Below are 14,454 nucleotides of genomic sequence, written 5' to 3'. Positions count from 1 at the left end.
ATTGAATAGTTTCACCCCCACAACATTTATGCATTAATTCATTGCATAAGCCTTACATGCAATATGGTTGAACAAGTTGTCATAATGTGTCAAGCATATTTCTATACATTTCCATTAGACTTCCTTTCTAAATCTGTCCTGTATTTGTAAATTGCTACCATGTGAATCATGACTTTCTCTAAAGAAGGTAAATGTGTGAAGTTAGATAGACCAACGATCAACCAGTTTACTGAAATAGCTCAAAGGTGCATCTCATGAACCATGAACTGACAAGTAGCTGGAGCACAACACAATGTTACATTGTCTGACAATGGAAGGACAAGGAATTGGAAGGGGTCAACAGCCAGATAGAAGAAGAAGAGGTAGAGGAGTGAGTCTGCATGAGAAGGAGAATTTGTGGCCCAACAGACAGGAATGTCAAGAGGTGTAGGAAGACTGCACTGTAATTCCTACAGCAATGCATGTACAGTTTACCCTAAAGAGATTGTCCTATGTTCACATTTCTAGTAATGACATGGTCTGTCAACAAATTACAATACCAACAGCCAAAGCGTAAATGTGAATCTTGTCCAGTCTCTTACAATCAATCTCCCACATACACTAAGGTGTAACTTACAATTTACAATAATTGTCTTAAAAACTTTAGCCATAGTAAGTCATAACATCCCTCCAGAATACACTGTTATATTGACAACATGACTAAGCAATTTGACTGTCTTATCCGTACACAATGCCACAAGGACCTGTCATTCTGATGGCACTGACATGTTCATTGACACAAATATTTACTTTTGATAGATGAACTAAGGATTTTGAGCAAGAGACTGTCTTTTGCAGGTAATCCATGGTGTTTTGCTATTTGTAAGAATTATTTTGAGAAATGCATTTACTGTTATGCAAATGTTGAGGATGATTCGAGAAATGTACCAAAGCGACTGAGAAAAACTGTACTATTTATCATAACATAAACACCATCATCTTAGTGAACATGAACATCATTAGTTCATTTGTCACAATCAAAATCATTAGTAAATATAAACAAAATTAGTAAATGATTAGACCATTAGTTAACTGTTGTATTAATGTTAGTTAATGCTTATTACGGCATAAAGTAATGTTTATTAATGGGTAATTAATGTGTCAGGAGGATACTGTAAAGTAGATCATTGAATAAGCTTTCCAACATGAAGTAACTGAATGCAGCTTGCTTAATTACACACACACACTTTCCAAGGTCGACCAGATAAAATCCAAAGTTACAAAACATGACCTCCATTGCTCTATCAATATGAATGTTTTTCATGCACTTATATACCTCATAGCTCTCTCTCTCTATATAAATATACAATTGTCCCATGTGGGCAGATCTACAAGCTTAAAATTTGTATGCCAGTAGTCTCCACAATTGAGACCTTCATGTAGGCTTACATACAGCCCATAAAAGTCCTGCAGACAGCATCTTGCCAAAAAATCCAGGGACAGGGGTAGTGGGAGTGAGTGAGTGGAGCGGAAAAGAGCGAGAGGGAGAAAGAGACAGAGAGACAGCGACAGAGACAGAGGGAAGCCAGTCGATTAGAGCTTGGAAAAAGCTCCAGCCAAGCTCCTTGTTATCCTCTCCCCTGTGTGCTGGCCGGGGTCCATTATATCTGGCCGCATTGTGCCAGACTCAAGATATTAGGTATAATGCGGGTCAGTGAGGCCACTCAATCACTGTGATTTGCAACTTATCTGCAGGGCCAATGAGACAGTCACACAAACTGGGGAACCAAATGTCCTATCTATTAAAAAAAAGCTTTGGGAAATTGTGAGTTGACGTCCCCTCCCCTGCACAGTAAACCACTGTGACAGCCCAGTGGAACAGGTTTAAGCATAGTGCTTCATATTCGTTGGTATGACATACGCATAATATCACAATACGTGCTCAAGGTATCGGTGATATTCATCATTTGATCGCGTCAATTGATAATTCAAATTTTATTCAAAAGACTTGGTGGTTAAACTCTGCTGTTGATTTGAACCACCATACAAGGTGAGAGGGAGGCTGTGTTGCAGGCCAAGCAAACTGACTCCTGTTCAGCATGAATTCTGGCACCTGGGCTAGACAGGCCCTTCTGGAGCCATATAAGAGTATAGTGGGATACATCTAAAGGTGAGCAGAAGGGGTTATTGTCAACATCAACAAGAGATGCTTCAAAGTGATCTGAGAACGAAACCAAATCCCATTTAAAAACACAAATAGCAAACATCTTTGTACTGATATACTCGTTTTATATGTTGGAAAAACTAATGTGACCTTCCAGACTGAAAGGCTTGTCTGTCTTTGACTGTAGAATCTTGTCAGAAAACCAATCTTCACTGTTTGTAGTGTAGTTGGTTGAACCACATGCTGTGTTTTGAAATGGAAGTGGAAATCCTGTATATTTCCATAGGTTCATCTGATGGCATTCATTCTGCATTTAACATAGCCAAGCTCAGCTTGGCTATGTTAAATGCAAGTGAGGTAAACGTGACTGCTTCTGAATAAACACATATTGTATCTCCCTCAGCACTAAGCCTTTTTAACATATATTCCACAATGAGGACTTTGTTGTTGTCAAAATTGATTAGATCTCCAACACATTTAAACTGTTATCCTACAGACACTAAGCACCCTTGTTGTTTTTGCACAAACAGAGAGCTCAAGAAAAGCCTTGTTGGCTGAAAAAAACGGCAGAACAACACCCCTGCAATGCCGTATTTATTCCATCAGACCTACCAGATCCCCAAATGGGCCCTTAGAGCTTCTATAACCACATCTGTCATGATCTCAAGCTCCCCGTCTCAGGCCCTCAGTCTAAAACCTCAACCTGCTGCTAGCCTGTGGCAACGTACAGCGTGGGACATCACACTAGGGAACAACTACTGACAGACAGCCAGGGTCTGCACAGACAAACCCTGAGTCAGGAACGTGGGAACGACTGGGGCTGTCATCAAACGCTTTCGATCCTTATCACTACATAGCACACCTGCTCCTCTGTGTGACTTTGTAGGCTTTGGGTGTGTGTGTGTGTGGGTGTGTGTGCGCTAGCCACCAGGGCAATGTGTGCGTGTGTGTCACTCCAGGTGTGCAAGTTCGTCCTTCTGCACAGGATTCAACCCCTTGGGGTGGAACAGTACAAACACAGACACACACACACACACACACACACACACACACACACACACACACACACACACACACACACACACACACACACACACACACACACACACACACACACACACACACACACACACACACACACAGGCACAAACAAGTGAACTCGACTGAATACATTACATAGAAAAGGGTTCCTAACTGACATATGACGTTGCATGGGAGATTAAGTATCGACTCTGCCGGGGTAACTTGGGAAATGAAGAGCGTGAACAGTCTGTTCCTGCAATGTTCTTTGTGAGATGTACACACATCACTTGACAGTTGACACGGATGAGCCATGACAGCGATGCTGACATTTCATGCCCAAAAAATTAATAGACTGCAATAAGCGAGGAGCGGATTTGAATCATGTTGTCATTTATCTGCCTTGAAGCCCAACTGTAAACAGGTATACATGCCAGCCACTCAAGCTCACGACATATCTTCTAAACAGACCTGAAGACTGTTTAGACCAGGGAGTTTTCCAGCCTGATCCAAGACAATGGCCGAGTTGTTCTGACTTGTTGTTTTTGTGCAACGGGTTGAGCATTTTTGACAGAAGCAACAAGTGGCCATGTACTGCCAAATGGTTCCAGTGAATCTTGAGTGGGCTTCGCTGTTGTGATGGTACTTTAGACCACAGTGGCAGAGCTGTGCACCGCAGGCCTTTTACCATCATGCATTTTCAGGGCAGGAGAACCACATTTAATAGCAGGACAAACAGTCTGGGGGATCTCTGGTTGACCCGTTGACTCATTTTTAATACTGAAGCATTGGGAACTTATTATTGACAGCACACCACAAGTCAGAAGTAATACAGATTTAAGGCAGGCTCTTCCATCCGATTAGGTCTGCAGCAGTATGATTTTTCCCTGGTCCATGGATGCATTTAATTAACTATTTTCAAAGTCAAACTTTCTCCACACCCGGTTTTCAAAGGCTGGTTTCCTACATGGGTCACACACACACACACACACACACACACACACACACACACACACACACACACACACACACACACACACACACACACACACACACACACACACACACACACACACACACACACACACACACACAACCCTGCTCCTAACAAGGATCCCACTAAACAGCTGCTTTTCTGGCCCGGGTCGATGCTGCATGCGTGTCGGCTTTCCGCTGATTTATCTGGCGACTACAACTAGGAAACCAGAAACTGAATCTAGTTGATGAGTGACACTCTTGGTAATCATGATGGGAGAGGGACAGGTATTTCTACAGGAACATGCAGGGACTAATCAGCGAGAAAATGTGCTGCAGTTCACTCCCTCTGTCCCATATAGGTCACAGTCAAATCGGAATGTCAGAGCAATCATATGGAAATGTTGGGGAATTGAGGACTGGAATGGGCCGATGAGCTAACTGGATATGGCATTCTGCCTTCAATTAGAAGAAAAGTCTGTCGAAAGCCAAAAACAATATGTTTGACTGAAATTGATGAGCTAGTCTGCAACAGGCTGTTCCTTGGTTGCAAAATAATAAAGTACAAAGATATCGGCGTCATCTTCAACATAACCGGGTTGTCCGGGATTTGAACCCTTGACAAGCTGTACCCTTTTGCTTCTTGCCAGATCAGTGCGAGTAAAAATAAATCAACCTTTTTAAGCAAACGAGGTCAAGAGTGCGCAAATAAAGGACACTTAGCAGGATTGCATGACTGTATATACTAACATCAGCACATGTAAATGATGTTCTGCAGTCAAGGTCTCAACATTACATGGCTGTGGAAAGGGAAATCCATCCATCATTGACAATGACAATGCAAACTGTTTAGAAAACTATTTCAATGGAGCTTTATGTTGACACAGGCATATACTTAAATATAACAGATAATTGTGTTAGAAGATAAAAACAAGAGGCAAACAAACACATACAGCCAAGCTGAAGTTGTCTTTGCTTTTCAATATGTTGCTGTTGTTTAACTGATTTGGCAGGATATTTAACAATCCAAAGCAGTTGGATATGGATTCTATACAGATCTGTGAGAAATAAAAGTTTGGGCTACACTATGAGCACATAGGACTACTTAAGGAAAATCTGCGCTTGGTTTTCGACCAGTGAAAGCATCAATGATTTATTGGATCAATGTGGATGCAGGCCTTAGCCAGTACAGAACACAGTGGTCAGAAGTTTATCTGACCAGTTTATATGAGTTAATTCCCTCGCTGAGCAATTTACAGTCTTTGAACACAATGACTGTGTCCATTGTTCCATGTAGGCCCAGAGACCATTCCAAACAGTGCATCATTACTCAACAGCTCAGGGAAATTATGTTATTGTGCATAGCCTCGCATCGGACTGCCAAAACACAGCTTTGGTTCAGTTTGTTCCTGCCTTATCATTATTGCACTCGGTGGGCCATTGTTAACCATTATGACAGAGTTGCCAAAGTGAACAGTTAGCTCCTCGTTTTTTTGTCTAATAACAGCTATGAGCAACAAACTGGGAACACGTTTCATATTTTAGCGTGTGAGAGAGACGGATAAAGTCGTGGAATTAATCCTAGAGATGTCATCATTGCTAAATACGTTTTCTCAGGCCAAAACCGCTTGTCATGTACTCATGACAAGAGGAAGCGCAACCAGGAGAGGTCAGCACTGGCAGCTTTATAGAAGACGAATCATCTATAAAGTATATAGCAAGTACATGTTAAACAACAAACAGAGGTTGCGAAAACAGTCAAAACAATATGTAATTGGAAATTATTAAGATATTTAAAGCATGCCTTGCTTGTTTGTTATTTCTTACCAAATATACCAGCTTATTTTGATGATTATCTAGTTAAAGAAACATGCGCTCTGGTTCACCAAACGCCTTTAAAGCCTTTAAATCAGGCACTTAATTCATAGTAAGTCCAATGCATTGTAGGCCTACATAGTATATATTCTTAAATAAACACCTACGTAACACAAACACACGCGAAATCATTAGAAACAAAAAATAAAAATAAGATTAATTATAAATGATGCATTTTGCTTTTTCGAAAAACATTAACAGCAACCGAGCTTCACTCAGGAACACCCTGACACATTTGAACGAGACTTGACGTTATCCTCTTTAATCCACATTAAGAGGATACACAAGTTATCTTGTTTGCTTCCATAATTATTTCTGAGTTTGACGCAGGCATAGTGCCAAAGGTTTAAAAGTCTTCTTCACTAGACGCAGATATAAACGGCCTTGCGGGCGACATGAAGAGCGTCCAAGCGTGAGGTGCGTGTGCAGTCAGCTGATATTAATACGAAAACACTATTTTGTTCATCATGGAACTCCCGAGTATAATCATCACATACATAATCAACAGTGGAGACACTTACCCTGCAGACAGACGCACTTCAAAACAACTCCGGCCAATTTTTATAGCAATGTCAAATATACAAATATTGCAGACAATTGGCAAGCCGGGGTCAACAGGATTTCTGTTACTCAGCATAGAAGAATAGCCGGAGTGCACTGCGTGGTGCGGTGCGTGTGTTTGGACTACTGTTTCCTCACAGGGAGGCGTGGCGGATCGGCTCCCGTACAGAGGATATCTGTTCGTTAGCGCCGTCTGGTGGTTGACATTCCGTACAACAAAACGAACTCGAGTCGAAGATCCAACCATAGGGGGCCACCACAAAGATCACCGATTTTGTAATTGTAATTGGTCGAACTATATGATTCTCGAATCCATTCGACGTCCAATAAAAAAAAAACCAAATATTGAGCAATTGAGTGAGAGAAACATCTAATTATCCAATCATATTATTGGCTGTTTTATAATCCTGCTGCTTTATGAACTCCAAAAAATTTTGATCTGTGCCCATATGTTCTAGTTGCAACGAGGACTATTCCTCTTGGACCTCCACAGTTTCTCTCTTCTGTTACAGCCAGAGTGCATGTGACACATTGAAATCCCTGAAACGTTGTGCTGTTTAAAAAAGTCCATTACCATAGCCTACATATGTTTCTATTTATTGTATCACCCACAGGATATTCAACCCAATCCCAAAAATATATATCAAAATATACACATAGAGCTTATCAATTTGGTCATTCAGCAGCATTTTTTGAATCCAAAGTGGCCGTTTAAATGTCAGTTAGGTGTTAGGTTGGTACCTTGCTCATGCGTCGCCTTCAGGTAGACTACCGAAACTTGGGGTTTCAATCCAAAATGATTTAGTCGGGAGAGACTATCTCCTGCAACATATTTAGATTTACTAAAATATAAGTCTTTTTTAAACTGATGAACATATTTCGATTCTGGTTACTAGTAATTTCATGAATACTTTTTTTACCTGCCAGATTAGATTTTAAATTACAATAGTAAGAATCAAAAATGAATTCTCATCCCTGACCCGATTGGCTGTAGGTTATGTCTCTGTGGCCCATGAAGAGCCCTGTAATGCCCTCATACTTCCAATGAATGGTTGTACTTTATAGCACACCTGTCTAGACTCGGATTTACAAGGAGGAGAAACTGCTAGGACCAATGTTTTAGAAACAACAGCCAGCATTTATTTAACAATTCAGTTATAACCTTCTTCACACAAATGTCAATAATGTAACCAAATACAATTTCCAAACACAGAAATAAAGGTTACAACAGTCAAAGTAAGCAAAACACTGTCTTTTTTTTGGCAGGTTGTGATCGGAGCCGGTTGGTTGCTTTATGAAGTATCAGTTTCTCAGCAGCTAACTACATAATAATATAGACTGGCTAAAGCTAGCTCTTCTTTTTATTCTAGGGCGGGCTGTCACTTCCTTAATTCTTTCCTGGCAAAAACTGTCCAGTTTCAAACATAATGGAAATGAGCCTACAGGCTGTTCTATTCAACGAAGACAGTCGGGGAATGTCCCACAATCACTTCAATATTTTATGTGACTTATGCAATTCAAATCCTTTTGAGTAGTCCCTTTGAGGGGGGAGAAGAAAAGCGGGTGGACCCCACTTGGTTTCCAGGCAGTGAGGGGACGCTTAGTAGTCTGTCTGCCCACAGACGCTGAAGGAGTAGTAAAAGCTGTTTCTCCTTGGGGCCTCTGTCCAAGCCCCTGGCTATCAGCGGAGAGAACCACTGCTCTTTCCAGGTCATCTGATGTGAGTAAGGGCAGGCCGCAACCAAGCCCAAAATGTGTTTGTGTTTGTGAGTGTGCGTGAGTGTGCGTGTGTGTGTGTGTGATTGTGTTTGTATGTGTGTGTGTGTGTCTAGAGAAGGACTGACTCTAGCATCGGGGAAACTATGATAACTACGGTGACTACGGTAGCAGCAGTGGATTATTCAATGTTTTTATGTTTTTTTATTGTATAATTGATCATGACATTTCAATTATGATTTTTGTTCGTAATCGAAAAGTTTGTCACGTTGAGATTGTCAATCACAATTTATTTTCAACTTCATTATATATTCCTACGGCTGTTTTTTTCCTTCAGCTTGTGCATGTCTTATTGTTATTACTATCTTGCCCGAGACACATAGACTCTGATTAACTCAACAAAGAGCCTTTTCATTAGAGCCACTTCAAATAAACATGAGTCATGGATAGTCAAAGCCATTGTACAGCGCACATGTTCTTCAATAACACCTTCAGCACAAACACTTAAGCAGTCCTCAGCAAAGAGAGGAATAGGATTAGTTATGAGTGCATGTTCTTTACAGCTGGGGCCATTGTTGCTTGTTTGAGCAATCATTAGCGAATGAAGAATTTAGAATGTGTGGAAATCAAAGTAATTCTAATTACTTTTCTTCTTAATTGAGCCGTGTTTCTTCGTCTTGTTTGTGATTACAACTAGCCAGGTCAGAAAGAGACGGATGGGGATTCACGGGGATCCCCCGTCTGAACCCATTTTGTTAGTGTGGGGGGTGGGGGTGGGGTGGTGCTGCCTCACCAGTGCTGGTGCTGTAGGTGTGGACTGTGGTGGCGGTGGGCGGCGGCGACCCCGAGTCCAGCGACGCCGTGTCGTCGTCCTGGGAGCAGCCGGCCTGGATGGCCCTCAGGTAGCTGTGGCTGCGCGAGCGGAAGCACGTGGGCATGGGCAGGTCGGGGGGCTCCGGCTGGTCCTGAGAGGGCGGGCGCGAGTCCCGGTACGTGGAGTCGGAGCTGCGGTCCTCGTAGCGCGGGCTCATCTCCAGGTCCCGTAGCTGAGGGGGGGGGGGGGGGGGGGGGGGAGAGGGGGTGTGTGTTACTAAAGGGGCCGCAGTGTGTGTGTGTGTGTGTGTGTGTGTGTGTGTGTGTGTGTGTGTGTGTGTGTGTGTGTGTGTGTGTGTGTGTGTGTGTGTGTGTGTGTGTGTGTGTGTGTGTGTGTGTGATGTGGAACACTGAAGTAACACCGGGCTCCCGTTGGGGTTATTATCATGTTGTGCGACTACGTTCACACGGTCTACTACACCACTGCGGTTTACAAGTATAAAACCTTTGCCGTCATACCAGCAGACTTGTCTCTTCTTTAAAAAAAAAAAAGAATCTCGACCTGTGAAGCACATATGTCAAAGTGCAATAAACTTCAAGAGGAGTGTGGTTTTATAGCACCTTAAAACCCCGGTGGATGAGAAGAAGTGCAGCGCTCCATTAGTGTCGACCTGGGTTTCACCTTTATGTGGTCCCACTGAAACCTATCATGCTGCTGCTCAGGTCTACCTTCAAACTGCCAACCTCACACTTCAAGCTGTGCTATGAAGAGGTGTGATGTCTCGACTAGAAAGCAACAAACGCCGACATCGCTCACCCTGTTCTTTCAGGCTCACACCTGACAGACAGCAAAGACTTCCAAGAGAAGTTGGAGGTTAGAGAATCGGGGAGAGGATGTTCGAATGCATGCAAATCAAAACAGGGTGATGCAGCGTTGTTGGTGAGGCTGGTAGGGGAAGATGAAGGGGAAGGGCTGCTGTCTTTAGAGTCAAAGACACAGCCCTGAGGGACTTTTTCTTTGTCTCGACTCTTGACTCTTAATACAGCGTTTAAACTATGGTAAAGTATTTTTTAAAGAAAGTAAGAAATTAAAGAAGAAAGGAAGAAGGAAAGAAGGAGCATTAACATTTTTTTTTAAAGATGAGGGTTGCAGTGAACTTATCTAGGTTTTGGTTTGGTATTTATGATTACACATAATATTTATGTGCAATAATCCAAATATATATAGAAGCATATGAATTCAAAAGTTACCTTTGAACTTTTTTTATGTTCAAAGATTCGTCAATGCTCATGTCCAAATGTTTTATGTAACTGATAGCTTCCGAAGCCTGTGATAGCCCCATTGAATGAGATCATAGACCATTGAGAACATTAGTTGATCGTTATGGTAACCATGTCAGTGGAAGGCTAATAGCTCTGGTATAAGTGGACAAATTAGATCTGAAAGCATCAGTCACTCAGCTTCGGGCGCAGTCCATTAAAAAGAGATCTGCAGATGGGAGGATGGTTCTTTTTGTCGAATTGGAGCAACTTTTAATGATGCCATTCACGCTGATATCTGTGAAAAGGTTTACAGCTTTACTCGCAAGGGAGTCAAAAAAGAATGAACGCAGTCTGAACCCGAGTAAAAATAACTAGTGCAGAAAAGATACAAAAAGCAAAAGGGCAAAGGGGCATAACAACAACGACGCAGTAAACTCATCGCGGTGGCATTAAAGCATGTCTCTAAATATATATATTTCTTGGCTAGATTTATGTGCGATATAAATCAAGTAAGCAAAGGAATTCAAAGGAGATCGGCCGAGAGCATAGATTCAACTCCTCGCCCTCCTGTACCGCGGTGTGCGTGGAGGGGGCTGACCTGTCCCAGGCAGCTGCCCCGGCCCAGGGTGCTGCAGGCCTGGCTGAAGTCGTCGTCATCCCACCGGGGGAAGGAGGAGCCCGGGCCCCCGATGCAGTCCAGGTTGTCCAGGCTGCGGTTGTTGGAGAGCTCGCTGAGAGACGGAAGACAGCTGGAAGGAAGGAAAGACAGACAGACCACCGGGGGGGAAAGACAGAGGGAAGCGTGTGAGGTAGAGCAAGACAGGCATGTCACCCGCTGTATGTTGCATGTGTCCGTCGAACAGAAGTGGAAACAAAAAGCCAAAACAAGGAAAGGAAAAAGGTACAAAGACCTAAGTATGAAATGACCAGCGGAGCCAGAAATAAAATCAAAATTTCTGAAAACAAGGCAAATGAAGAGAGGAAAAATGGGTCATTCTCTGTGTCAGTACTTTCATTGCAACTCACAATTAATCACTGCACTGAATGTGGAACAACCAGACCCCATTCTCCAATCTAGATTTGACGGTTTACCACTTCAGCGTCGAAGCGTGCGCGGCAAGCTAGTTACATTTGCGCTAAATGAATGCATTTTCTACCAGCTTCCATCATGTTGCCAAAGTCAAAGAAAGTTCGGATCAAAGTCCTTCACCAAACCAATCCGCAACACTTCTTTTTGCTTTCTCATTCTTTGTTGGCATACAGTGACAGCGACATGACGCATGTTGGCTTTGCAGGTTATCCTCCTTGACACTTTGCTAGTGGAAGGAGGGAGTCAACGAGGCACGGGACACAGGACACTGTCTTTGTCCACCTTGAAAACCTCCCCAGCAGATGGTACTGAGAAGCTCGGGGGCGTCCTGACGGCATATGAGGATGGCATTTCACACCGCGGTGACTTCCGAAATTTACATCTCAATTTGCATCTGGTGCAGCGCGGGGCGTTGGGCGTGGGGGTGACGGATGGGACGTCCTGTGACCAAAGAGGACGAGGTGTGCACCGCAGCCCCCCCCCCCCCTCCCCCTCCCCCTCCTGGAGGGAGCAGCTGACGGGCCAATCACTGACCTGCTCATTGACCTGGCCAGATGGTGGCGAGAGGACACACTGTGGAGGGGAGACCACAGGGCGTCCAGCTCCCCCTGCAACATGCTGTAATCCAAGGTTCGGCTGCTCATTTGAGTCAGGGCGGAGCGGACCACAGAGAGGGTGCGGGGGTGTAGGCAAGTCAGGGGTCGGCAGTTGGAGCAAGGTTAAACAATCGATGCACACTTAAATAGAAAGGCTCTTGTCGATATCTGCATAAGGGGTGTGACTGGGTTGTTATCAGGTCACTATGTCGATTTTAAATAATATATATAAAATAAAAACGGCAAGCACAGCGCTTATAAGAAAATTATAAATAACATAACCATAATAAATATAGTATCATTTCCGCATCAACAACTTTCCATGAATGCCAATGTATTTCGCTACTGCCTTGTGTTTGGAAACCCGATAAATTGAACAATTCTATGAGAAAATTACAGTTGTGTCTTTAGGTTGCAATTGCGGAATCGAATAGCTTATCCATCAGCGATTTGAGTGCAGAAGCAAAGGTAGAAAAGAATAGACTGTAACGTCCCCCGCATCATCTCCAGGGTCACGATCGACTCAGCATTGCTGTTTATTTTTAATATACAACAACAAAGCAACAACAGAACAACAGTAAAAAGGAATAAAAGCCTATTCCTCTACGACCTGCTGTGCGTCGACTCCCTGTGTGTGTGTGTGTGTGTGTGTGTGTGTGTGTGTGTGTGTGTGTGTGTGTGTGTGTGTGTGTGTGTGCTTCAGGGAGCATGTGATCCATGAAGTCCATTGAGTCAGAGAATCAGTGAACAGCAGATATCTGTGTGTGTGTGTGTGTGTGTGTGTGTGTGTGTGTGTGTGTGTGTGTGTGTGTGTGTGTGTGTGTGTGTGTGTGTGTGTGTGTGTGTGTGTGTGTGTGTGTGTGTGTGTGTGTGTGTGTGTGTGTGTGCGCGCGTGTCCTCTCATGCAGCCACAGACGGTGGAACTCGGGGCCAGTCGGCCCACTCTAGGCTCACTCTGGGCCCACCGCCGCTCAGCCGTAGTAGGGATGATGACCCAGGCATGTGGAGGTTGGCAGGGAGCTCGACGCGGCCGAATACTACGCGTGAGTAAGCACAGCCTGGTCGGCTGCTGAGCTGCTCTCTGTGTGGGTGGAGGGTGTGTTGGTCTCAGCGTGTGTGTTGTGTGTGTTGTGTGTGTGTGTCTGTGTAAGTGTGCGAATGTGTGTTTGTCTCAGTGAGTGAGTGCGTGAGTGTGAGAGTGCTGTGTGTCTGAGTGTGTCTGAGTATCTGTGTATGTGTGCGTGTAAGTGTGTGTTTGACGGAGTGTGTGCATGTGTGAGTGTCTGATGTGATCTGTATGTGTGTGTGTGTGTTTATATGTGTTTGTTTGTGTCTGTTAGTCTGAGTGCACGTGTACTTTTGTCTCAGTGCCTGCCTGAGTGCGTGAGTGTGTGTGTTTGTTTGTGTGCAAGTGCTTTTGTATGTGTTTAGTTTGTCTCAGTGTGTGTGCGTATGCGTTTGTTTGCCTCAGTGAGTGTTGAAGTGTGTGTGTGTCCCCAGGTGAATCTGTGTGCACAGTAAGTAGGTCATGTAAATAAGTATGTCAAGATCATGATGGGTTCTTTGCCGCATGGCACACATATTTAAGTAAGGTCCTTTGTGGGTGTGTGTGTCCCTGTATCTGTGCGGTGCTTTTGTCCTCGTTCTCTATCTGCGCAAATGTCAATGGGGGTATGTCGCTTGTTAACTATGTAACATATTGTGGATCGGTGTGGGTACTTTTTGTAACATGTTTATGCCCTAACACTTACTCCCACTCCCTTGCTGTCAGTTTGTTGCTGTGTGAAGGTTATCTCTTATATTAAATGGTAGGGATGTCCGATATTGGCTTTTTTGCCGATATCCGATATGCGATATTGTCCAACTCTAAATTTATGCTAATATCGGGCCGATAATATCGGTGGGCCGATAATATCGGACATCTCTATTAAATGGTGCTTTTCTCGTCGAGTCTCTACCTTCAGTGTCAGGTCGAGGGGGTGTGTTTGGGTGGGGGTCTTACTTGCGCGGAGGATGTTGGTCACTCAGAGACTGCTGGGTGGCCCTGAGGTAACTCTGGCGGCGGGCGGTGGATTTGGGCGACGGTTTGGGGCTTCCGTCTGAGTCGTCGCTTTCCTCCATGTCGCCCATGGCCTTCACGTAGCTGCCGCTGCGCATGCGTCGACACGGGATCTCCTGGGCCCCGCCCACCCGGCCCAGGGTGCTGCTCCAGTCTCCCTGCTGGGCAGGACATGGAAATATAGGTCGTTCACCACCAAGACAGGCCGCAGCACTGGTAACACCCCTGCTTCAGTGACTGTGGTAAAGGCAATGTGATCGAACAGCGGGCAGGAAAGTGGGCAGTCTTTTCCCCATTTGGAGTCGGGAGAGTGGCTGACTGGTGTATCTTTTTGATTGTACCT

The 14,454-nt window shown here is 44.1% G+C and overlaps 1 protein-coding gene across 1 annotated transcript in view; it reads right to left on the bottom strand.

Moving 5' to 3' along the window:
- The window catches only part of dlgap4b (discs, large (Drosophila) homolog-associated protein 4b), a 104,349-nt gene that overhangs the window by 14,641 nt on the left and 75,254 nt on the right, over nt 1-14,454 (bottom strand). The window contains exons 6-8 of the mRNA XM_030374726.1: nt 14,055-14,272; nt 10,965-11,115; nt 9,084-9,336 (exon numbers count right to left, since the gene is read on the bottom strand). Of these exons, the coding sequence (XP_030230586.1) occupies nt 9,084-9,336; nt 10,965-11,115; nt 14,055-14,272 (622 nt within the window). The remainder of the gene's footprint in view (nt 1-9,083; nt 9,337-10,964; nt 11,116-14,054; nt 14,273-14,454) is intronic.

Source organism: Gadus morhua, chromosome 13, assembly GCF_902167405.1.
Source record: "Gadus morhua chromosome 13, gadMor3.0, whole genome shotgun sequence".
NCBI classification, from domain to species: domain Eukaryota; kingdom Metazoa; phylum Chordata; class Actinopteri; order Gadiformes; family Gadidae; genus Gadus; species Gadus morhua.
This window is presented reverse-complemented; position numbering and strand designations above follow the sequence as displayed.